The 26,429-nt window shown below is 42.2% G+C and overlaps 1 protein-coding gene across 2 annotated transcripts in view; it reads right to left on the bottom strand.

Annotated features, from left to right (window-relative positions):
- The window catches only part of tbce (tubulin folding cofactor E), a 70,739-nt gene that overhangs the window by 33,833 nt on the left and 10,477 nt on the right, over nt 1-26,429 (bottom strand). For both annotated transcript variants that reach the window (XM_063039585.1, XM_063039577.1), the window contains exons 3-10: nt 26,056-26,140; nt 22,014-22,202; nt 18,911-18,999; nt 13,580-13,679; nt 12,516-12,618; nt 6,971-7,047; nt 2,388-2,483; nt 1,747-1,811 (exon numbers count right to left, since the gene is read on the bottom strand). In XM_063039585.1, coding sequence (XP_062895655.1) covers nt 1,747-1,811; nt 2,388-2,483; nt 6,971-7,047; nt 12,516-12,618; nt 13,580-13,679; nt 18,911-18,999; nt 22,014-22,202; nt 26,056-26,140 — 804 coding nt within the window. The remainder of the gene's footprint in view (nt 1-1,746; nt 1,812-2,387; nt 2,484-6,970; nt 7,048-12,515; nt 12,619-13,579; nt 13,680-18,910; nt 19,000-22,013; nt 22,203-26,055; nt 26,141-26,429) is intronic.

Here is a 26,429-nt window from a genome sequence, read left to right on the forward strand (position 1 = left end):
GGGGGCAGGCCACAAGCATCACCATACTTACCAGCATGTTGAGCAGATGTCAACATAGCATGCTCACAACTTACTAACTGTAGATCGTGGGAGGAAATCGAACCACCCAGAGGAAACACACACAGTCACAGGGAGAACACACAAACTCCTCACTGACAGAGGTGGGAGTTGAACCCCAATCCGTGATCACTGGTGCTGTAAAGCGATTGCACTACATTGAAGTCCCAGTCCAATCAGATGCATACTTAATCTCACAACCTACCTCACTGTGCCCTTGCCTTGCACCTTACCCTGTACCTGCACTGCACTTTCTCTGTCCTCTAACACTTCACTCTGCATTGTTATTGTTTTTTTTTTATTTTACCTCAATGCACTATTGTAATGAATTGATCTGTATGGACAGTTTCTCTACTGTATTTCAGTAAATCTATTTACCAGCTCTGAAATGAAGAGAATTCATTGAGTACTGAAAGACTTCCAACTGAACTGCAGATTAGGATGTCTCTGCAGGAAGGACCAATACAGAAATTAACTAGCAGCTCCCCAGTGGAATCCAAAGGGTATAGGCATCAGATATTTATAAACTTGTTGTTAGTGGATCTAAATTGGAGACCATTTGTACAGTTCCCAACCCCGCACAGAAGCAAGTGAAACAGGGAGCGAGTTCAGAAATCGGAGGAGTAAAATAACTCGTGAGTCGTAGTGCGGGATTCCCTAAAGATTAGCTTGCAGGTTGAGTCAGTAGTAAGGAAGGCAATGAAATGTTCGCATTAATTTTGAGAGTACTAGAATATAGAAGCAAAAATGTAATGCAAAGGCTTTAAGAACCATTGGTCAGACTGCATTTGGACTATTGTGAGCAATTATTAGGTCCGTATCTCAGAAAGGACATGCTGGCATTGGAGAGGGTCCAGATGAGGTTCACCAGAATGATCCCAGGAATGAAAGGCTTAACATATAAGGAACATTTGATGGCTCCGGGCCTGCACTACCTGGAGTTTAGTAGAATGAGGATCTTTTTGAAATCTATCGAATACCGAAAGACTTGGATAGAGTGGACAAGGATGTTTCCTATAGAGGGCACAGCTCTCAGAATAAAAGGGCATCTCTTTAGAACAGAGTTAAGGAGGAATTCCTTTAGTCAGAGGCATGAATTTGTGGAATTAATTGTCACAGGTGGCTGTAGAGGTCAAGTTATTAAGTTTACTTAAAGCAGAGGTTGATAAGTTCTTGATTAGTCAGGGCGCTCAACATTATAGGGGAAGGCAGCAGAATGGGCTTGGGTGAGATAATAAATCAGCCATGATCAAATGGTGGAGCAGACTCAATGAGCCCAATGGCTTAATTCTGCTCATGTGCCTTATGGTCTTATGAAAAAGAAGAGATCTTGCTCTCAACTACCACCTGGTACCCACGTGGGCAGTGGTGAGACTGATATGGTTAGAAAAACCTCACTCACAGGGGAAGAGAAGCTACTGGAGATAAGATTTCAGAGTCTGATGGCACAACTTCTCTGATCGGTAGGGCAAGAGGATTAAATCAAAACAACACTCACAACACACTGGAGGAACTCAGCAGGTCAGGCAGCATTCGTGGAAACGGCGTCGACTCATCGTTTCCACAGGTGCTGCCCGACCTGCTGAGTTCCTCCAGCGTGTTGTGAGTGTTGCTTTGACGCCAGCATCTGCAGATTATTTTGTGTTTTAAATCAAAACAAATTCTGTAAGTGTACTGATTTTCACGTACCTGGTTGAACATCATCAAAATACAATGAGGTTAACCCAGTATTTGACAATATGAGCTGCTCCAATCTGAAACGACAGAGAAGTGAGATTGCTAAACTGAATTAAATCATAACCTACTAAGATGGTTAAAATCAGGATCTGCGAGGCACATTCCCATATTGAAAGTATCACAGTATTTAACTAAAGGCTCTGAAATTGTCCCCTTGTATAGTTATTACAACAAGAAGGCTCTTAATACTGGGGGGAGAAAAAACAAAGGAAGAGAAGAGAAGAAAAAATAACTCTCATTTCTCTAGTGACATTCACAAAGTCTTTCACTGCACCTTGAAGTCTCTTGTAATAGTCACTGTGGTACCACAAAAACACTGCAGTAAATTTTGAATTCAGCAAAATCCATGTCTTTGAATATATCAGCAATAAATGTCAATGAAAAAATGAAGGAGTGAAAGAAAGAATAATTTACCCCCTAATAATAACTTTGGAGTAACATTACCAAGGGAAGTTAGTTTATGGAGGAAGATGCATTTGTGTGCTGAGGGAAGAGAGAGGTTCAGTAAAGGCCCACACACAGATCCTTCACACAGCAAATAAAGGTGAGGTTGGGTTTCTCTTGGAGCTCCAATACGAAGAACAGCCTCTAACCTTGTCAAGTATGCAATGTGCACCAGCTGATCCGCACCAGCCAGCGGATTGGAGCTGAGGTCCAGTAATGTCAGGTTCTGCAGAACACCAACCGGCCTGGAAACAAGGCACAGGATTAATGAAATGATGCAGGAGAAAGCACAGTATGCATACACTCAATCAGAAATGGACACATGCACGCACGCACGCACACACACACACACACACACACACACACACAAAAAACAATAAAATCAGTTCCATCTCAGGAAAAGTACTGGAGCAATATTGAAAATGTAACAAAGCAATTTTGGATATACCAACTAGTTATAAAACATTGTATTATATCAAGCAATGTACAACTGAGGGACTTCCTGTCTTTGGCTGATAGAGATAATAGAGCACTACAGCACAGAAACAGGCCCTTCAGCCTATCTAGTTCATGCTGAACTGTTACTCAGCCCATCAACCTGCACCTGGAAAATAGCCCTTCATACTCCTTATCCAAATGTCTAAATGTTACAACCGAACTTGCAACAACCACTACTGCTGGCAGCTCATTTCACACTCGAACCACTTTCCGAATGAAGTAGTTCTGGCAAAAGTGCTCACGTATTCATCCCTCACAGAACAGAGAGTCTAGGGACTCCCCCAGCACAGAGTCAACTCTTGGATTATCTTTTCTAAGCCATAGAGAATCAGAGAGCAATTTCACAGATTATTTCTCTCATATCAGAAGGCTTTTGTTTTTAGCACTGAGGTCACATAGTTTCGGGGGTGGAACAAACACGTCACTCGTCATGCCGCTGGAGGTGTCACAGTAAGTGAGACAAGCTGCTTGGACCAGTTTGTCACTGGGAACGGAAGGGCTACCACTTGACAGTGTCTCTGGAAGGTGAGCAGCAGTGAATGACAAGGAAAAGGCTCAGCCTCTCCTGCACATCCCAACAATTACTTTGATCTGCCTGTCCTCTAATTTCATGTCAGCATTGGCTTTTCAAAACCTTAACACTTTTTGAACATTTTTCAGTCTTGAGTTCTGAAATTTTCCATCCTCCCATCAAATTTCTAGGCATGAGTTCAAGTCTTCAGCTATCCTGTGTGCAAACCAGTGTTTTTTTACAGCGTACCTACTGACCCTAGCTCTAACTTTACAGAACATAGAACAGCGCAGCACAGTACAGGCTCTTCAGTTCATGATGTTGTTCTGACCTTTAATCTGCTCTGTCCAATCCAACCCTTCCCTCCTACACAGCCCATTTTTGTCACCCATTTGCCATCATGTTATCGTGTTGTGTTGTGTCCCTTATTCCATCCCTTAATCATCGTAAGTATTTCAACTAGGTCAAGAGCGCAAATTACCTCATAATTAAATCTGCTTAAACTTTGGGCCCATGGTTTATCCAAGTCATCTCCGATGGAATAAGATTGGTGTGAGGGCAGAAGGAGGAAGAGGGAAAATGGCCCCAGAACCCAGAAATTAACTGTACATAAACTGGCAACCAAATGAACGATGCACAGCAAGCTTCAATATTACAACTCTGAAGATTAAATGATCAAAATGGTGAACAGTTGTAGACTTATGTTAACCCTTCAGGGAAGAAGCATGAATAAAAATCTGGAGCAATGGTTCCCAAAGTGGGTGATATCATCCCCTCGAGGGCGGTGGGTGTTTCTCAGGAGGTGATAAAGATAAAGGGACCAGTGAGGGGGCACTCGGTAGCAAGGGGGCAGCTGAAGGATTACAGTCTTAATTTAAGAAATTAATTAATTATTATATGCATTTGATCCTCAGTGTCTCATAATTGACAACAGAGATCAGGTAATCACCTCTTGCTAACCCATTGGTCTCTTACTTTGTTCCAAGCATGTTATAGTTGTTGAAAAGCAATGTGACACATCTGTATTTGGCATATCATGAAAAATCTGGACCGAAGAAATTGTGTTATTTCTGGTCCTGGTTTGTGCATTATTGCTGTTTACTACTGTAGTGCAGTGTTAGCTAGTATGGTTCCCAGATTCTATTCACACAGTGAAGCAATTCCTGTGAATTAGGGTACGGTGTTCAATGGAGCAAAGTCCCAAATGGTCCCACATTTCTGTAGCCCACAGCCCAACTGAGATATCGCTGCCCCATGTTATGTACCTTTAGGCAAAGAGTCAGGTTTTCCTGAGCTATGATGACATTATAACTTTACTGATTACAGTGCTTGAGTTTGGACTTAAACAATAAACAATTGACCATGGTCGTTGATCTATAATCAAAATAGCAGAAGCAGATCAAACAGAAAAGGTGTAGACACTATAGTGTGGAGTATCTGAAATAAGGATTTATACCACCATCATGCAACCAACACCAGCCAATGAGTCTGTTGTGTGAAAATGCTTTTTTCAAATGAGGTAATGAAACAGTCCAGGCTCCTCGAACATCTGAAGATATTACACTCTAATAGAACAAACAAGAACTTGGCTTATTTCAGTCACTTTGTGAAAACTTTCAGAAATGGAAAACACTTCAAAAACATATTTCTCAGCGCTTCACAACAAAACAGTGATGGTTTGTGTGCTTCATACAACATTTCATAGCTCATTGCTAAATCGGGAAAGCCCCATACAATTGGAGAAGAATTGAGTACATTTTTGCATAAGTCACCAGACCAAATAATTAAAACAATTTCACTCAGCGAAAAACTTTGTTCAAAGGCGAATAGATGAAATGTCTCAGAATATGGATAACATACTTAGGATAACAGAATGTGTTCTGCATTTGGATCAGTCAACTTTGCCAGGCAACAAATCTTTGCTTCTTGGTTAGGTTTGCTTCAAAGCATGGCTCAAGAGTTGTTATTTGCAAGGGGACTCGAAACAGATACAAAGGGGGGAGTCAATATTTTGGGTTGTTGGGCAATTTTTCCAAAAAGAAGGACGTTCTGCTCACCAACATTATTGCTTGTGCAACAGACGGGGCACCACGTTGTGTTTATTACTTTCTTGAAAAATCTGTACCTAATGCATTTACCATTCAGTGTGTAACTCACAGACATCTCGTCGCAAAAAAACTAATGCACAAATCATTAAATACTGTTATCACAGCAGTAAATAAAATCAAGTCCCATGCTCCAATTCTCGACTATTTTGAGAGCTTTATATTGAGAATGGTGAACAGTTTAAATGCTTTCTATAGCACACAGAAGTAAACTGCTTGTGACACTTATGTACTTTTTGAAACATTGATAAAATTCTTTGAAGACTCAAATGCTTCATTTAGTAATCAACTCAAGAATATTACGCATGACACTGCTTATTTGTCAGAATTATTCACAAAGTTTAATGAAATCAATCTTCAATTGTAAGGAAATAATGTGAATTTTTTCAAAGTCAAATCAGTCATCTCCACACTTACGTCCAAGTTAACCCTATTTAAGTGTAACATTGCCCATCTCAACCTTTCCCAATTTCTGAGCCTCTCTGAGTTGGAAGAGAAAGAAAGAATATCAGATGATGATTGTCAAGTATACACAGCCCACATGGGTGAGCTGCATAAAGACATGTCAAAGAGATTTTAGGAATTTCTCTCAGTCCAACTTCTAGATTGGGTAATAAATCCATTCCTGTACGCTTGTAATAAAAGAATTAACAAATGGATAGAGGAAGATATGATCTTGCTACAAAATGACCTTGAACTGAAGGTGAGGTTCAGTCAAGACTTATCAAGTCAGTCAAATCATATCAAGACTTTTGGATGTAGAAAGAAATCTCTGAACACTATCCTGCATTGTGGAAAAAGATCAAGATGTTCTTTATTGCTTTTCTAACATATTTAGTGGAGAGTGGTTTCAGTGTAGTCGCTCAACTTACTACTAACCCACCAACCTACTGTGCCCATTGTCTTGTTTATTATTTATGGTAATGCCTGTACTGTTTTGTGCACTTTATGCAGTCCTGGGTAGGTCTGTAGTCTAGTGTAGTTTTGTGTTGTTTTACGTAGTTCAGTGTAGTTTTTGTATTGTCTCATGTAGCACCAGGGTCCTGAAAAAATGTTGCCTCGTTTTTCTGTGTACTGTACTAGCAGTTATGGTCGAAATGACGATAAAAAGTAACTTGACTTGACTTGAACTTCTTTCAAAGCAACGAAACAGACTACAATCTACTGAATTGTGGGGATTTGAAACTCCTTCCGAGTGACATTCAGCCTGATGTTGAGAAGTTGATTTTTCCAATTCTTTGTCACTGCTTTGAATTTGCCATTCCCATTTTCTTTTACTGTGCATTGTAAATCAAAATTATATCTAATGACTGGAAAAAGAGATGAGAGTGCTGGGGATGTGGTCTGGAAGCCAACTCAAAAAAAGTTTGGGAAACACTGATCTAGAGTTAACGGACAGGGTTATGATCTGAAGCATTGTCTAAAGTTAGATATTTGATTGAATTTCACAGACCTATTTAACCCAGTTATCTTCACTTCTGCTAGCCTCCTGATAATGCAGTTTAAAGCAACTTTTGAGTTGAGTTAGTCAGGTACTGAATTCTCTTTTTGTGATCCACAGCTATCATTGGTGTGAACCACTGCATATAATAAAGATACAAAACAAATTTAGCTTTACCTTTCCAATACAGAGATGGCGTTAGATGACAAATGGGCTCTTTCAAGCACTGGCCACATTGGGGCACATTCTAGAACCTGCAGGGAAGTCAGAGTTAGCCTTGTCAAAGTCAAAGTAAACTTATTATCAAAGTACATATACAGTATACTACCTTGAGGTTTATTTGCATTTAGAGGAAAATAGTGAAATACAATAGAATTTATGAAAAACTATATATAAACAAAGACTGACAAACAATCAATGTGCAAGAGGGAACTTCATCATTCAGATGGTGGTGAGAGTGTGGAATAAGCTACCAATGGAGTAGTGGATGTGGTTTCAATTGCAACATTTAAGAAAAGTTTGGATAAATATATAAGAAGTGTGAAGGGCTATGGTCCAGGTGTGGGATGATGGGACCAGGTAGAATAACAGCCAGCATAGACCAGATGGGCAGAAGGGCCTGTTTCTGAGCTATATGTTCCAATATTTAGACATGGAAACAGTGACAGCCATGTTATATGAGGAAGTGCTGAGACATAGGACAGGGGTCGGCAACCTCTTTGCCTCTGCGGGCCAGATCGCGTATTATTGAGCAGACGGTGGGCCAGATAAATGCCATAATAAACTTGAAATATGGGAATTATCCATTTAAATACACCTAGTTATGTTTTGCCTCAAATTAATGAATAACACATGCTACAAAATCATTTGTGCTTAACCAAGGATGCCAATTAGTAATCAAAGAACTCAGTTTAGTTGCAATTTATATCAATCAAGGCATCTTTTGAATCTATTAAAAGGACACAAAGAATCTTTAAACATAAAACTTATGAACATTATGCATTGAATGGTGGTAAATTAAGTATAATAAAAAAGAAAATTTTAATGCAAACAGTCGATAAATCAATGTGAAATTTGATGCTGTTTATTGCTTAAAAGCTTCTCAATATTGGGTGTCTGACTTGTTGATGCCAAGAGCAAGACATTATCCAGATGGGCATCAGTCAATCTTGTTCTCAAATGGTTCTTGGTGTGCTTCATTTTTGAAAATAATTGCTCACGCAGATAAGTGCTGCCAAACAATGATGCCATCTTTTTTGCATGGTCCACTAAGTTAGGATACTTCCCACTCGGATGAATATATCTTCTACAGAAGTCAAGCACTGACATATCTTCAGAATGAAATTTCGATCTCAATATGTCGTCACACTGCATCTCAAACAATTCCATTCAAAATGTGCACAATTTCCTTCTTGAAGCTGGTACTCCCACAATTGCAGCTTTCTTTCAAAGGCCACAATATAACTATACATCTCATGTATCAGCTGATTTTTTTTCCTTGAAGTTGTAAATTCAAGTTATTTAAATAAGATGTTATGTCCACAGGTGCGATATGTTTATCAAAAAAAGAATAGGGATGGCAAAAGACACCTTTACAAGAATGAAGAGCATACTGACCAATACTAAACTAGGCATGACAACCCGTCTCAGAGTACTGAAATGTTACGTTTATCCAGTTATGTTATATGGCTCAGAATGTTGGACAATATCTAGTAACATGAGGAAACGAACTGAAGCAGCAGAGATGTGGTTTTTGAGGAGGATGCAAAGAATATCATGGATGAAACGAATATCTAACGAGGATGTCATGATCAGAGCAAACACAAAAAGAGAAATAATGTGTGAGATCATGAAAAGGCAACATAACTTCATTGGACATGTGATTAGGAAAGAGGAGTTAGAACATACTGTAATTATGGGAAAGATTAAAGGAAAGAAAGCAAGAGGAAGACAAAGATAAATGATGAATGGAGACAGCAGCCAGAGAACTGGAAATGAATACCAATGAATTGATCCACTTGACCCGAAACGGAGTGTGTGGGCCATGGCAGTCAAAGCTCAAACTGGGCACAGCACCTGATGATGATGATGAATGTCCACAAGAAATACCAAGGTTGCAAGCCAGTCAGGATCACGGAAATGTGAAGCATCCTGATTTTTGCTTTCAAGAAATATTGGCACCTCTTCATGCAATGCAAATACACTTTCCAGCATTGACCCTCGGCTAAGCCAGCGTACATTGCAGAAATAAACCAGGCCCCCATATTCTGCCTCCGTATCCAACAAAAACTGCTGAAACTGGTGATGATTCAATCCATGAGATAGGATCAGATTCACTGCCTTCACAGCAATGTCCATAACATCCTTTAATTTCAAAGACTTGGCACATAATGCCTCTTGATAGATAATGCAATGAATTTTGACCAGTTTCTGTGCGATTCCAAGGCCATTTGTCCTTGCAGCAATGCGATGATGCCTTTTCATCTGTCCCACTGGCTGGTGCCCCATCAGTTGTGATGTCAATTAGCTTTGACACATTCCAGTTCATTTCTGACATCATTTTCAACAAAGCTTCAAAAATGTCTGCTCCAGTAACCATGTCCTTCATAGGAATTAATTGAGTAAACTCTTCAAAAATTTGAAAAGTTGAGGTCACTCCTTGCACAAACACTATAAGTTGAGCAGTGTCTCTCAAGTCTGTGCTCTCATCAAGCGCAATTGAAAAAAGTTGCAATTCATTGCAGGCATCCCTTAAACAACTTTTAACATCTGCTGACATTTCTTCAACTCACCGTGTGATCGTTCTTGCTGACAGGCTGATAGATGCAAATAAGATTTCTTTTCAGTACAAACAATATCCACCACTGCCAGTAAACATTCTTTCACAAACTCTCCATCTATAAAAAGCTCCATCTTTTCTGCAATACGTTTTGAGACTTCACAGCTGGCACGGGTATTTCCTTCATTTTCACTGCTTTTCTTGGCAAAAAAATGACGTTTCTTTTCTTAAACTAGCCTTCATTCACTCAACTTCATCTTTCCTTGCTTGCCCAGTAAATTTCTTAAAGTTTCCACTATGGCGGGTCTCGTAATGTCACCTGATATTTAGATTAGATTAGATTATGAGGACACGCAGTCCTCTTTTATTGTCATTTAGTATTTGCTATCTTCTTCACGGCAACATTTTCTTGGCAAATGAGACAAACTGGTTTCCCAGCTTGCTCGATGAAGAAGTAATCTAGTGTCAAAGTGACTTGGAAATTTCTGCACTCGGTGGCTACCTTCCTGCGTTTTGCATTCATTGTCAATGGTGGGAATTTTTTTCTTCGATTTTATTTCAAAAAGCAAGTTATTCAACAAGTATCGTAGCACATGTAAATATCTGGATATTTAGCGTGGATTACTTGTTAAAACACAGTGATAATGTTTCTGTTTACAAATTTGAACAATCCCATCTGAAAACCTGTGCGTGCACGGAGAGTATCTAATACATATTAATAAGGTAGTCTGCCTTCCCGTCATTCATACATACCAGTGTTTGGTTTGGAACAAAACGGAACCTGGGGCCAGTGTAACAAGACACCATGCATGTCCATTAGTGTGGTCGTGTGAAACACTCAGAATAAGGAAAAATTGCTTGCGGGCCCGATAAGCATAGTATCCCGATATTTGCTTGTTAGGTTGCCTATCCCTTACGTAAGATGTATAACCAACAAAACTTGCAGCGGGCACAGCAGTAAACAAAATTTGCACCATTTTTATTGAAAAGCCTTTTAATTCTTCTGATTCACCTTCAAGGTAGTCCTAATGCTGATTGGTTTACGTGTAGATTAAAGAAGAGTACATGAAGGGGTAACTAAGACAGGTACAATTAATCTGCAAGAGGTTAAAGGGCCTGTTTTGGTACTGTATGACTCCGATTAATTGTGCAAATAAATAATAATACTGGGAACATTGTAGAGATCATAAAAGTGAGTCTGTAGATTGTGCAATCAGTTCAGTATTGAGGGAGGCAAAGCTGCTGCTGACGATATACAGTGAGTGGCATGCAAAAGTTTGGGCACCCTGGTCAAAATTTCTGTTACTGTGAATAGCTAAGCGAGTAAAAGATGACCTGATTTCCAAAAGGCATAAAGTTAAAACTAACATATTTCTTTAATATTTTAAGCAAGATTACATTTTTATTTCTATCTTTTACAGTTTCAAAATAACAAAAAAGGAAAAGGGCCTGAAGCAAAAGTTTGGGCACCCTGCGTGGTCAGTACTTAGTAACACCCCCTTTGGCAAGTATCACAGCTTGTAAATGTTTTCTGTAGACAGTTAAGAGTCTTTCAATTCTTCTTCGGGGGATTTTCGCCCTTTCTTCCTTGCAAAAGGCTTTTAGTTCTGTGAGATTCTTGGGCCATCTTAAATGCACTGCTCTTTTGAGGTCTATCCACAGATTTTCGATGATGTTTAGATTGGGGGACTGTGAGGGCCATGGAACCTTCAGCTTGCGCCTCTTGAGGTAGTCCATTGTGGATTTTGAGGTATGTTTAGGATCATTATCCTGTTGTAGGAGCCATCCTCTTTTCATCTTCAGCTTTTTTAAAGATGGTGTGATGTTTGCTTCCAGAATTTGCTGGTATTTAATTAAATTTATTCTTCCCTCTACCAGTGAAATGTTCCCCGTCCCACTGGCTGCAACACAAGCCCAAAGCAAGATCGATCCACCCCCATGCTTAACAGTTGGAGAGGTGTTCTTTTCATGAAATCCTGCACCCTTTTTTCTCCAAACATACCTTTGCTTATTGCGGCCAAAAAGTTCTATTTTAACTTCATCAATCCACAGGACTTGTTTCCAAAATGTATCAGGCTTGTTTAGATGTTCCTTTGTAAACTTCTGACGCTGAATTTTGTGGTGAGGATGCAGGAAAAGTTTTCTTCTGATGACTCTTCCATGAAGGTCATATTTGTACAGGTGTCGCTGCACAGTCTGCTAAATCTTCCTGAAGGTCTTTTGCAGTCAGATGGGGGTTTTGATTTGCCTTTCTAGCAATCCTACGAGCGGTTCTCTCGGAAAGTTTTCTTGGTCTTCCAGACCTCAACTTGACCTCCACCATTCCTGCTAACTGACAGTTCTTAATTACATTACGAACTGAGGAAAATAGCTACCTCAAAATGCTTTGCTATCTTCTTATAGCCTTCTCCCGCTTTGTGGGCATCATTTATTTTAATTTTCAGAGTGCTAGGCAGCTGCTTAGAGGAGCCCATGGCTGCTGATTGTTGGGACAAGGTTTGAGGAGTCAGGCTATTTATAAAGCTTTGAAATTTGCATCACCTGGCCTTTCCTAACGATGACTGTGAACAAGCCATAGCCCTAACAAGCTAATTAAGGTCTGTGACCTTGGTAAAAGTTATCTGAGAGCTCAAATCTCTTGGGTGCCCAAACTTTTGCTTTGTGCCCCTTTCCTTTATGTCACTCTAAAATTGTACAAAACAAAAATAATACACTAATCTTGCTTAAAATGTTGAAAAGAATGCATCATCTTTAACTTTATGCCTTTTGGAGATCAGTTCATCTTCTACTCAGTTAACTATTCATAGTAACAGAAATTTTGACCAGGGGTGCCCAAACTTTTGCATGCCACGTATGGTAACGTTCTGCAAGCAGTTCATAGAGGTACTAGTCTTGTGTCACATCCCTTCAATCAGATCATGAAAGAAACAGCATCAGCATTACCTGGGCCCACGTTAGTCCGTTGTACTGGATGGCTAAGCTCTTCAGGTTGGCAAAGGCATCAGAGAGTGAGACTGGATTAGAAATGAGCATCAACTTGTTTTGACTAGTGGGAAATGGAAAACCATAAATAAGGTCACTGAAAGCAAAACCTGCATAAGCCTATCCTGGAGCCAGCTGAGAATTAGTTAAAACTAGGTAGATCAGTTAACAAAGAAACCCAGGATGTGCTGATCCAGTTGCTTGTTGTCACATCTCCCACAGCACACGTACCCAAAGGCTGATGCTTGCATTCTAAGCATATTCAGGTTTCATCTTTTAATTGATAAGCACCCCCCATCCAAGCAGTACAGAAGGGAAGTCACTCCTACTCCTCTCCTTTTCCATTCCACATTCTGGTTTTCCTTTCACCCTATCTTCTCACCTACCTCTGGTTCCCCTCTTCCTTCCCTTTCTTCCATGGTCCATTGCTCTTTCTTATCTGATTCCTTCATCTTCAGCCCTTTACCCCTTCCATCTATCATCTTCCAGCTTCTCACTTCATCCACCACCCCCCCCTCCATCTCACTGGTCCTTGTGCCTCAGCTCGTACAGACCTCCAATCCTGGCACTTGCTGACCTGGGGGGGGGGCACCAACCCTCCCCTCATCTGATCTAATAGGACGGAGGTGAGAAGAAACTGTTTTTCCCAGAAGGTGGTGAATCTGTGGAATTTTCTGCCCAGGGAAGCAATTGAGGCTTCTTCACTAAATATATTTAAGATACAGTTAGGTGGACTTTTACATAGCAGGGGAGTTAAGGGTTATGGGGAAAAGGCAGGTAGATGGAGCTGAGTTTATGGACAGATCAGCCATGATCTTATTAAATGGCAGGGCAGGCTCGATGGGCCGGATGGCCTACTCCTGCTTCTATTTCTTATATAAACAGCTCAATGCCCCACTGAGCTCTACCTGCCCCTGGAGAGTGTGGAAACTCACTTGACACCTCAGAACTGTTCTGGAGCAGGGCATAATCAACTTCGAAGGATCATCTAAGAAGTTCTTCAGCAATTTACATTGATTTTATACCTGAGGTCAAGATGTTCCAGTTTTCTTAAGTGCCGAGTAATTTGTGCTACTTGATCCCAGGACACAAACAGGTTCTTGGCCAAATTCAGCTCTATCACATCTGAAAGAACATGGTGAAGGAATGGATTTGACAAACCTGCATTATTTGTGATCGAGATTCGGTGACCACATCTTACAATGCCCTGATTGGAGCCACAAATTCATCCCCTATTCAAAAGGTGAGCTGTAACCTACCTTACCTAGAACACCATAGCATAGTTAAGGGCCTGTGGCCTATAATGTTGTGCCAACCTTATAACAGACTCCAAGATCAATCTAACCCTTCTCTCCTACATAGCCTTCCATTTTTCCATCATCCATTTGCCCATCTAAGAGTTTCTTACATCTTCCTAATGTATGTGCCTCTTGGCAGGGTGTTTCACACACCCACCACTCTGTAAAAAACTTACCTCTGGTATCCTTTGCTCCAATCATTTTAAAGTTATGCCTTCTGGTGCTAGCCATTTCCGTCCTGGGGTGAACACCTTTGACTGTCCACTCTATCTATACTGCATATCATCTTGTACACATCCATCAAGTTGCCTCTCACCCTGCTTCACTCCAGAGAGAAAAGCACTAGCTCACTCAAGCTTTCCTCATCTTTTGTTAAGATCATGTATGGTACCCCAGAATTTGATTCAAGAAAAATAAATTAAATTTACATCTTCTAAGACCTTAGGATGCTGCAAAAGTAGCCCAGCACAGACAACAGAGTATCATTTGAAGTGTGGCCCCTGTGGTAATGCAGGAAGGGAAGTAGATCAGCCACCCTGCACAAGATCTCACTAACAGCAATAGCATTGTGGATATGAAAGGAAAAGAGCTTCTCCTGCAGTGGAACACGATCACAATGATACCAATCACCACAGGAAACATCCGTGCACCTCCTGGTATCAGTCAATCTCCTGTAGGTGTCAGAATCGGGAGGTTTATCATCACCTAAATACTGTATCTCATGAAATCTGTTGTTTTGTGGCAGCAGTACAGTGCAATGCATAAAAATACTATAAATTATAGTAAGAAACATATTAAAAAGTAGTTCAAATAAAGAGTAAAAAAAAAGTGAGGTAGTGTTCATGACTTCATGGACTATTCAGAAATCTGATGGCGGAGGGGAAGAAGTTGCTCCTAAAACATTGAGTGTGTACCTCCTCCCTGATAGTACATGATGAGAAGAGGGCATGTTCTGCTTCAATTCTTCCTGCAGCTCACTCCTGTTTGCACTCTCTAACTAACATGGAAAGCCCATTTTAATCTTAATTCCATAAACCTAATATCTTCCTAAAACACAGGTCATCAATCTGCTCTGAAGCTCTCACTCAATACCCCTGAACGTCTCCCACACTCAGCAGCATTTTGAGGGAAGAGATCGAGGGGTCAGCAGTGGAAAAGGTGAGGAGCTAAGTTCCTGAGGGTCAACACCTCCAAAGTTCCTCAATCCAACACCATGTTACCATGAGATGGCACACTAACAGCCATACTACATAAGAAGTTTGTAGAGATTTGGTACTTCTACAGATGTACCACAGAGGGAATTCTGACTGGTTGCATTACCATCTGATATAGAGGCTCCAATGCACAGGATTGGAAAGTGCTGCAAAGGGTTGTAAACTCAACCAGCTCCATCATGGGCGCTAACCTCCCCACTATTGAGGACTTCAGCAGGCGATGCCTCAAGGAGGTGGTATCCATCTTGAGGAATCCTCCCCACCCAGGACTTGTCCTCTTCTCATTCCTACCATCAGAGAGGAAGGACGGGAGCCTCAATTGGAACGGCTTCATCCCCCTGCCACCAGATTTCTGAACAATCTATGAACCCATGAACACTACTCACGACTTGCTCTCTTTTGGCACAACTTATTTTTTATTTCTTATTGTAACTTAGAGTATTTTTAATGTATTGCACTGTACTGCTGCCAGAAAACAACCAACTTCACAACACGTCTGTAATAATAAGCCAACTCTCATTTGTAATGCATACGGTGAACAGTATGAACAGTGCACTGTATGCATTAGGTACTCCAGCTGCTCCATCTGCTGGTTGAAGTAGAAAATATGTGCTTACATTCGATACACAAGAGACTGCAAGAATCTGGGGCCACACGCAACCTGCTGGAGGAACCCATCGGGTCGAACAGTATCTATGGGAGGAAGGAAACTGTCGGTGTTTCAGGTCAAAACCCTGCAGCAGGACTATCAGTGTCCTGTTCAGATTTATTTATTTATTGCATGTACATCGAAACATACAGTGAAATGCACTGTTTGTGTTATTAACAAGGATGTACTTGGGACACCCTGCAAGTGTCACCACACAGTCCGGCACCAACACAGCATGCCTACAATGTTCAGCAGAACAACGACGACAGCAAAACCTCCCTTCCCACCCAGCAACTCACTCACACACAGACACGCCTCCCACCCAAGGACAGGCCACCTCCAGGCATCTGGTCACAGGCCCAGCTCTCAGACACGGCCCTCTGAGCTCTGGACAAGCTGACCCTGGGGCTTCGATCTCCAAGTCAATGCACACGTGATAAACAAGTCTGAATCTGATTCAGAGCTTTGACCCGAAACATTGACAGTTCCTTTCCTCCCACACATGCTGCTCAATCTGCTGAGTTCTTCCAGTAGATTGTTTCTTGTACCTGCTTATGTTCATTTTCTCCTCATCTGCCTACCCACATTATCCCGGTGAGGAGCCTCTCTCTGCTGGATTTTGGTGGGTTAACAGTAAACCATCAAAGCCTGGCACCTTGAGGGAGTTGGAGGTTTGCCGCAGATGTTGAGGACTGCCTGGACCGCAGCTCTGCATCTGCTTACATTTAACTGCAGGGAATGGAAGCTTACAAGCTCTCATCTCAGCCAGGAGAACAGCCTTACTACCCAGTTTTCCGAAACCTTGTGAAGATTTAATTAAAGGTGCAGAAAGCCAGATCAGAAACAATCTGGTGTCTCAGCTGATGAGAAAATGCACTAGTTTAATTAACTTGGAATGTAGTGTTTGTATCTCTTCATAGTGATACGTGTTTTGCAAGACCCTAGGCTCTCCCCATAATTACTTCAGGCAGTGGGCCCCATACAGGGGAAAGCAAATACATTTCCTATCTTTCATACTTAGACACTGGGGTTGAAACACATTTGAAAAGAGCACACATTGTCTTCTAAACAAGTCTGAATAAGGAGAAGTTCTCCAAATTCAGGCACCACTTCTGATCTAATCAATCATGATGCAATGATGGAGCAGCCTCAATGAGCCAAATGGCCCAAAATCTGCTCCTATATCATATACTCAATCACATTCTTATTGCTGGAGTGAAACGAAGGACGTGTCCAAACAAAGGACAGGTGACAAAACGAGGGACAAGTGGCCAAATAAAGGACAAGTGCACGTGTCTGGATGAAGGACAGATGTCTGAATGAAAGGTAGGTGACATGTGTTCAAACGAAGGGCAAGTGGCAGGTGACCAGACAAAGGACAGGTGACCGGACGAAAGGGAGGTGACATGTGTCCAGACGAAGGACGGGTGTCCAAACCTTCAGATTAGTTATTTGCCAGGAATGCATATTCTACTTTAAGACTTCACATACACATCATATACACTGTGAACCACTTGTACAGCAGAACATAAGACTCTAGAAGTAGAGTCTGATTTAATATATCTCTCAATATAAATATGAATGATTATAACTGCAGAATTTAAAAACAATACCAAAAATTCAGAATGTAAATTCAGGTCATATGGCTCTCTACTCTGTAACAAACTTAATACTTCAGAACAATGCCCAGCTTCTTGTTTTAAAACATAGAACGGTACAGCACTCTACAGGTCCATGATGTTGTGCTGACCTTTTAACTTACCCACTTCCCTCCTACACAGCCATACCATTCAATGACTTGCATCCATGTGCCGATCTAAGGATCTTTTAGATGTACCTATGTATCTGCTTCTGCCACCACCCCTGACAGTGCATTCTAGGAACTTATCACTCTCCGGTTAAAAAAAACTACCTCTGAGCTCTTCCCTAAAATTTTAACTGGTACCCTGGGAAAAAGTCACTAGCTGTCCACTTTATGCATCTTATAATATTATACACCTTAATCATGTCGCCTCTCATGCTCCTTCAGCCAATGAGAAAAACCATAGCCTGCTCATCTTTTCTTCATCTCTAATCCAGGCAGCTTCCTCGTAAATCTCCTCTGCGCCCTCTCTAAAGCTTCCACATTCTTCCCATAATGAGGTGACCAGAGCTGAACACAATATTCCAAGTGTGGACTGACCACTGTATCAGTGAGTTATTCTATTCCCTTCCCTCCTTAGGTATTTTTCTAGCTTATCCTCAAAACTCATCCGTGCTACTTGCCTCAGACTATGGTATCAAATTCCACATTCCCTGGCAGAAGAATTCCCTTCTGGATTTATGGTGACTGTTATTTTGTCTCGGGTTTGGTCAGTGCATAAGCAGAAAATGTTTCTGTACACCTGCACTACTGAATCCCACATAACCTTGAATATCTCTGGTAAGAGACACAAATAAAAGCTACATCCATCTAATCTTGATGTCCAGACCACCAAGATATAGACAAGCTCTGTGGACCAGCTAGTTTACTATATGCTTATTGCTATATTCTCAGCATTAATGAGGAACATTACCACCCATCCCACAATCTCTTTAACTCAATACCATCAGAAAAGATATACAACATCAGAACTAAGACTGACAGACTGGGTTACACCAGGCTGTGAGACTAATGCCACCACCAAAGTCGTCACTAGGTCAGTGAGCTGTTGACCAGTGCCACACACTTCACATGCATTTTGAATTATATTTTATTAACTCTTTGTGGTAATATTTTGTTTCATGTGCTCTGTTTGATATATGTTTTGTAGCTGCACCATGGTCTGGAGGAACAATGTTTCATTTGGTTATACAGTCGACCTTCACTAATCCGACTACCTGTAATCCGGTTCCTTCGATAATCCGGCACAGATTATGCTTAATGTGATCCTTCTGTAATTCGGCATTTTCACTAATCCGGCACTCCTCAGGTCCCAATGGTGCCGGATTAGTGAAGGTCGACCTGTACTTATGTATAGTCAGATGTCAATAAACTTGAAATTTATTGACATCTGAACTTTATTGACATCCGTTATTTGCATGGCCTGAAGTTTCCACAAGCAGCACAAATATGTTAGGACTTTTTAATTCTAAAAAGCATCTTATTCTAATGGATCGTGAACTTTTTTTTGGTGTGTGTACATCAGTACAGCTTAATTAACATTACAAGGATACTGGGACAGATGCTGGAGATTTCGTCTTCATCAATGACATGGCTTACTTTACAGTCTATGACTGAAACAATCAACAATGTTTCGAACCACCTGTAAATGAGACAGAGATGGGGTGAATTCATTAAAACATTCATTAACACTCAGCAGGGGAGCTTCTTCTCAAAGAAAACTCTGGCTTTTGAGTACATGACATTTAAGTGCATATCCATCAGTGAAACATAATTCTCAGCTACATTTCTCTCGTGGGAAGACACTGTGACAAGACTACACATAGATAAGATGTTAGCTGTCCTGTGTGATCAGCAGTTGGTCTGCCACCTGTCTTCGGGAGAGAGAGAGATAAGGAAGACAATGGAGCAGCATCTGGAGATGTGTAATGAAGGGACAGGAGAGAGAGTTGTCTAGAGCGGCTCCCCCTTTGAACCCTGAACTGTTTGAAGTGATGGACAGGCGATACCCCAGCAGGGGGATAAAAAGGGACAGGTTTGCTAAGGCAGGACACACACGACACCCGAGGTAACGAGACCCTGGAAGCGGTGCGCCTCTCACAAGTCGGTGGGAAGCTTTCGGACGGCTGATCGCGGGATCAAGCCATAAACGCACAGGGTGGAAAGGCACGATCGGCGGGAACCTGGTGTGTGTCCACCCTTGCCTGGGTGCCAGGTTCAGCGCAGGGAAACCATCGTATCTGGAAACGGAGGGGTCACGGTCGGTGACCTCAGATGACATCACAAAGGACTCGCCCGAAAGCTGACTGCGAAAGTCTGTGTGTGGAAGCCGTTGGAATATTCATTCGTTTTGCTCTCTCTCCTTCCCCCCCACACTGTCCATCGCCATGGCAACGATTACTGCGAACTGAACTAAATTGAACTGGACTTTGTGTCACTTTGAAACTGGTCATTTACCCCTAGACAACGATAGAGCTTGATTGATCCTGTTATCTTAATTCTGTGCACGTGTGTTTATCATTGTTGTTGCATTTATTATCCTTTCGATTACTGTGTTGCTTGTTTCTTTAATAAAACTTTCTTAGTTCTAGTAATCCAGACTCCAACTGAGTGATCCATTTCTGCTGGTTTGGCAACCCAGTTACGGGGTACGTAACAACACACAAACTCCTTACAACCAGTGGTGGAATTGAACCCAGGTCACTGGCACTATAATGGTGTTACACTCTCCACTACACAACCATGCTACACCCGAGAAATCCATAAGCTATAAAAAAACACTCCACCTATTAGCTATAAAATTAGATTTCTCAACCAGTGGAAGCTAAGGCACTGAATACATTTACATTGGAGGTTGATTGGCCAGGGTGTAAAAGGGAGAAGGCAGGAAACTTGGATTGAAAGGAATAATAAATCAGCCATGATGGAATGGTGGAGTAGACTTGATGGGCTGAATGACCTAATTCTGTTCTTATGTCTTAAAATACTTCCAACCACACCCAGCAAAACTGTCAGGAAAGGAGAGGTGCAGTGAAAGAACTTGGAGAAATCTAAAAATATTTTTTAAATGGGGAAGAAGTGCTAAATTTGCAAGTTATGTTTCCAAGAGTAAGCAATGATCTGAATTATACCTTCCATCTCCATTGTTAAATGGGAAACCTCACTGTATTAAACTCAATCCGTAACCATGAAATACTTTTGATAGTAAGATGATCAAGTTTCAAAACAAAATAGTATAGGCTTAAACAGAGAAGAGTGAGGTTTAAAGGGGATTTAGTTGGAAAGCTGGAAAAGTTTCTTTTTAAACAGACAGTAGTGGATATCTGGCACTTGCTGCTTAAGGAGGCGATGGAATCAAATGCAATCCGACACATTTAGGAGACACTGAAACAGGCGGGGACAGAAGGACATGGAAAATGGATTTAGTGTAAAGCGGTTGACATGGATATGATGGGCTGAATCACTAGATTTCTTACAGATTAACTCACAGGTTGAGTCAGTGGTAAGGAAGGAAAATACAATGTTCGCATTCACTTTGAGAGGACTGGAATATAAAAGCACTGATGTAATGTTGGGATTATATAAGGTATTGGTCAGACAACACTTGAGCAGTTTTGGGCCCCTTATCTAAGAAATGATGCGCTGGCATTGGACTTGGCCCAGAGAAGATTCCCGAGTATGATAGGGTTAATGTATAAAGAGAGTTTGATGGATCCGGGCCTGTACTCGCTGGTGTTTAGAAGAAAGAGGGGGGCATTTCATTGAAATCCACTTTTTTTTTTAAGATGCTTGAAAGTAGGTTCAAGGGGGATGTCAGAGGTAAGTTTTTCACACAGAGTGGGGGGTGCATGGAATGCACTGCCAGCGATGGTGGAGGAGGCAGATACAATAGGGTCTTTTAAGAGACCCTTAGTTCGATACACGGAGCTTAGAAAAATAGAGGGCTATGCCGTAGGGTAATTCTAGACAGTTTCTAGAGGTTACATGGCTGGCACAACGTTGTGGGCCGAAGGGCCTGTAATATACTGTAGATATCTATATTCCATGAATATTGAAAGGCCTAGATAGAGCAGATGTGGAGAGGATGTTTCCAATAGTGGGGGAATCTAGGACCAGAGGCACAGCCTCAGAATAGAAGGACATCCTCTTTCGAGAGAGATAAGAAGTAAATTCAGATGGTGAACTTGTGGAACTCATTGCCACATACAGCTGTGGAGTCTAAGTCACGGAGGTTGATAGGTCCTTGATTAGTAAGGATGTCGAAGGTTACAGGAGAAGGCAGGAGAATGGGGTTGGCACGATGGGATGATGGGGCGACTCGTTAGACTAGATGGCCAAAGCCTGCATCTATGTCTTCTGGTGGCATTGATGCTGACTCTCAAAATACTGGAGATTAGAGGTGATTCAACAGGCCTTATGGGCTGTATCCAGATCAGCAGGTTGTGCGATGAACTTCCAGAACATGGGATCAGGTTACTCCAGCCCGCCATGTATATGAAGAATGATGATAAGACACATATAGCTATGCTATATGTACATATTAATGCAATCAGCCTCCAGCTATATTTACAATATTTCACAGAGGGAACAGCAGAGGTGTGGGACTGAAAAGACTTGTAAAGAGCTTCACTCTGCTTCATAACAGTCTCTCAGTACCTGTGTTTAGTCTCTGCACCTGGGTTTCCCAGAAGTTCGATGGGTTTCTTGCACCAGCGGACAGGATTTCCCTGGCAGTCCTGTATTCCCTGGTTGCCCTCCGGCCCATAGCGGTCTTTCACAGCTGAGAGGAAATCAACTCCGAAGTTTGCCTTTTGAGGACGAATGAACGAACCACCTGTGGGGTGACTGAAGGAGAGGCAGAGCTTTTTAACGCAGTAGCAGCCTGTCCCTCAGGATAGTTAGAAACATCTAAACGTCTGGTATGAAGGGGCAAACACACAGGATCAGAAAAAGCTGTAGAGGGCTGTAAACTCAGCCAGCTCCATCCATGGGCACTAACATCCCCAGCAGTGAGGACATCTTCAGACATCCCCCACATGAGCCATCTGTCGTCGGCCCCCAACCAACACATATTCCACTCTCCCCTCCTACCCTTCCTCTCAGTCCCCCACCCTGCTCTCATGACTATACTCCCTCCCCACACGAAACCACCATGGTGGGCTTCACGGCTGAACAGGTGAGAAGACAGCTGAAACCTCTCAACCCAAACAAGGCTGCAGGACCGGATGGTGTCAGTACCAGGGTGCTCAAAGCCTGTGCCCCTCAGCTATGTGGAGTACTTCGCCATGTCTTCAACCTGAGCCTGAGGCTCCAGAGGGTTCCTGTACTGTGGAAGACGTCCTGCCTCGTCCCTGTGCTGAAGACGCTGCGTCCCAGCGGCCTCAATGACTACAGACCGGTGGCATTGACCTCCCACATCATGAAGACCCTGGAGAGACTTGTTCTGGAGCTGCTCCGGCCTATGGTCAGGCCACACTTAGATCCCCCCCAGTTCACCTACCAGCCCCGACTAGGGGTTGAGGATGCCATCGTCTACCTACTGAACTGTGTCTACGCCCAACTGGACAAGCCAGCGAGCACTGTGAGGGTCATGTTTTTTGACTTCTCCAGTGTGTTCAACACCATCCGCCCTGCTCTGCTGGGGGAGAAGCTGACAGCGATGCAGGTGGATGCTTCCCTGGTATCATGGATTCTTGATTACCTGACTGGCAGACCACAGTATGTGTGCTTGCAACACTGTGTGTCCGACAGAGTGATCAGCAGCACTGGGGCTCCACAGGGGACTGTCTTGTCTCCCTTTCTCTTCACCATTTACACCTCGGACTTCAACTACTGCACAGAGTCTTGTCATCTTCAGAAGTTTTCGGATGACTCTGCCATAGTTGGATGCATCAGCAAGGGAGATGAGGCTGAGTACAGGGCTACGGTAGGAAACTTTGTCACATGGTGTGAGCAGAATTATCTGCAGCTTTATGTGAAAAAGACTAAGGAGCTGGTGGTAGACCTGAGGAGAGCTAAGGTACCGGTGACCCCTGTTTCCATCCAGGGGGTCAGTGTGGACATGGTGAAGGGTTACAAATACCTGGGGATACGAATTGACAATAAACTGGACTGGTCAAAGAACACTGAGGCTGTCTACAAGAAGGGTCAGAGCTATCTCTATTTCCTGAGGAGACTGAGGTCCTTTAACATCTGCCGGACGATGCTGAGGATGTTCTACGAGTCTGTGGTGGCCAGTGCTATCATGTTTGCTGTTGTGTGCTGGGGCAGCAGGCTGAGGGTAGCAGACACCAACAGGATCAACAAACTCATTCGTAAGGCCAGTGATGTTGTGGGGACGGAACTGGACTCTCTGACGGTGGTGTCTGAAAAAAGGATGCTGTCCAAGTTGCATGCCATCTTGGTCAATGTCTCCCATCCACTATATAATGTACTGGTTGGGCACAGGAGTACATTCAGCCAGAGACTCATTCTACCGAGATGCAACACAGAGCGTCACAGGAAGTCATTTCTGCCTGTGGCCATCAAACTTTACAACTCCTCCCTTGGAGGGTCAGACATCCTGAGCCAATAGGCTGGTCCTGGACTTATTTCCTGGCATAATTTACATATTATTATTTAACTATTTATGGTTTTATTACTATTTATTATTTATGGTGCAACTGTAATGAAAACCAATTCCCCCCCCCCCCCCCCGGGACCTAAGTATGACTATGACAATGACTAAAAGGGGAACATCCATCATGAAGGACACCCACCACCCAGGACGTGCCTCTTCTCATCCAGGACGTACAGGATCCTGAAAACACACACTCAATGTGTTAGGAACAGCTTCCACCCATCTGTCATCAGATTTCTGAACCGTCCATGAACACTACCTCATTATTTTGTTATCTTTTTGCACTTTTTAATATTTCTTATTGTAACTTATAGTATGCATTGCACTGTACAAATGCCAGTGATATTAAACCCGATTCTGAAACTACCCACCCAGCAAACTGCCTTTTCCAAAAGTTCCCTTCTGGAAAGCACTATAGGGCTATTAATAGAAAAAATTCATACTACCTTAAAACTTTCTTCCCCCAGGCAGTTAATCTGATGAACCATTCAAATGGATGCTACGGTAGCTTAGCGGTTAACATGACGCTATTAGAGCTCACAGTGTTCCAAAGTTCGGAGTTCAATTCCGGCCTCCTCTGTAAGGAGTCTGTACGTCCTCCCCTGGAATGCGTTGAGTTTTCCCCAGGTGTTCGTTTCTTTCCACAGTCCCCTGAAATACTGGGTACGTTAACTGGTCACTGTAAACTGTCCTGGAATTAGGTTAGGGTTAATTGGGTTTGTCTGGGATCTCTGGGGTGGCATGGCTCAAAGGACCAGAAGGGTCTACTCTGTGGTGTATTGATAGACAAATAAATAAATAAATAAATAGATAGATAGATAGATAGATAGAATTCAAGTTAGCCCCCCGCACCCCTCTATTACCTCAGTCACTGCATTGCACTGTAAATAATTTTTATAATATTGTAGACATGCTGGTATTTATGTACTTACGTACATTTTAATCCAAATCCATACTTAAACCTTTTATATTTGTACCATTCCTTATTCTGTACAATTGTTGAATGCTGTTTTTTCTTGCATGTTGCGCCAACACAAGACAGCAAATTCCTAATACATGCAAGTATAAAGGGTTAATATACGAGGAACGTTTGATAGCTCTGGGGCTGTACTCACTGGAGTTTGGAAGAATGAGGGGGGAATCAATGTTAAGATGTGTAGGTAGAGTGAAAATAGAAAGGATGTTTCAGATGGTGGGGGAAACTAGAACCGGGGGGGGTGGGGGAGGGAGGATGCCTCAGAATACAAGAACATCCCTTTCAAACAGAGGTAGCAGAGAATTTCTTTAGTCAGAGGGTGATGAATAGAAGAACGTCCCTTTCAAACAGGGATGGCAGATAATTTCTTTAGTCAGAGGGTGATGAATCTGTGGAATTCATTGCCACAGATGGTGTGGAGGGCAAGTCATTGGGTATATTTAAAACTGAGGTTGATAGGTTGAGGTTGAAGTTGAGGTTGATTAGTAAGGGCATCAAAGGAATCTGATAGAAGAGGAGAATAGACCCTGGTAGAACAGGAAGGAGGAAAAGAACCAGTGGGGGGGTGATGGGCAGATAAAGAGAAGAGAAGAGGCAAGAGGTAAATTTTGTAGTGTTTGATGGCTGTGGGTCTGTACTTGCTGGAGTTTAGAAGAATGGGGGGGGGGCGGAATCTCATTGAAACATTGAATATTGAAAGGCCTAGATAGAGTGCACGTGTAGAAGGTGTCCCCTATGGTGGATGAGTCTAGGACCACAGGGCACAGCCTCAGAACAGAAGGATGTCCCTTCAAAGCCAAGATGAGGCGGAATTTCTTTAGCCAGAGAGTGGTGAATCTGTGGAATCCACTGCCACAAATGGCTGTGGAAGCCAAGTCATCAGGTATTGAAAGTAGAGGTTGATTGATTAGTAAGGACATCAGAAGTTACTGGGAGAAGCCAAGAGAATGGGGTTGAGAGGAATAATAAATGAGGCAATATTGAATAGTGGAGCAGAATGGCCTAATTCTACCCCTATGTCTAATGCCTTACATGGCAAATAAAGTCGATCCTTGATTCTTGATAAATGGGAAGGGAATTACATGTAGAAGAAATTCCATTACCTGCACTGGAAATACTGCACTCCTTCATGAGTCCCATTGTGCTTTCCACGCTCAGGATTGTCCCATTCCACACCCAGCCAAATTCCTGGAAAACAAATGATCCATTTTAAGGGGTCATTTTGTTTCACCACTTCTAAGAAGCAAGGATTGACAATTCAGTCATTCGGCTGCAATGTTACTCAGTACCCATTTTATTATGCACCTCCAATACCTAATAAAGTGGTCATAGGGTGTACGTTTCTGGTCATTTGTTGCTGTGGCCCATCCACTTCAAAGTTCAAAGTTCTGAGATGCTTTTCTACACACCACTGTTGTGATGTGTGGTCATTTGAACTATTGTTACCTTCCTCTCATGTTGAACCAGTCTGGCCATT

The sequence above is a fragment of the Mobula hypostoma genome, chromosome 2 (genome assembly GCF_963921235.1).
Source record: "Mobula hypostoma chromosome 2, sMobHyp1.1, whole genome shotgun sequence".
Lineage (NCBI taxonomy): Eukaryota > Metazoa > Chordata > Chondrichthyes > Myliobatiformes > Myliobatidae > Mobula > Mobula hypostoma.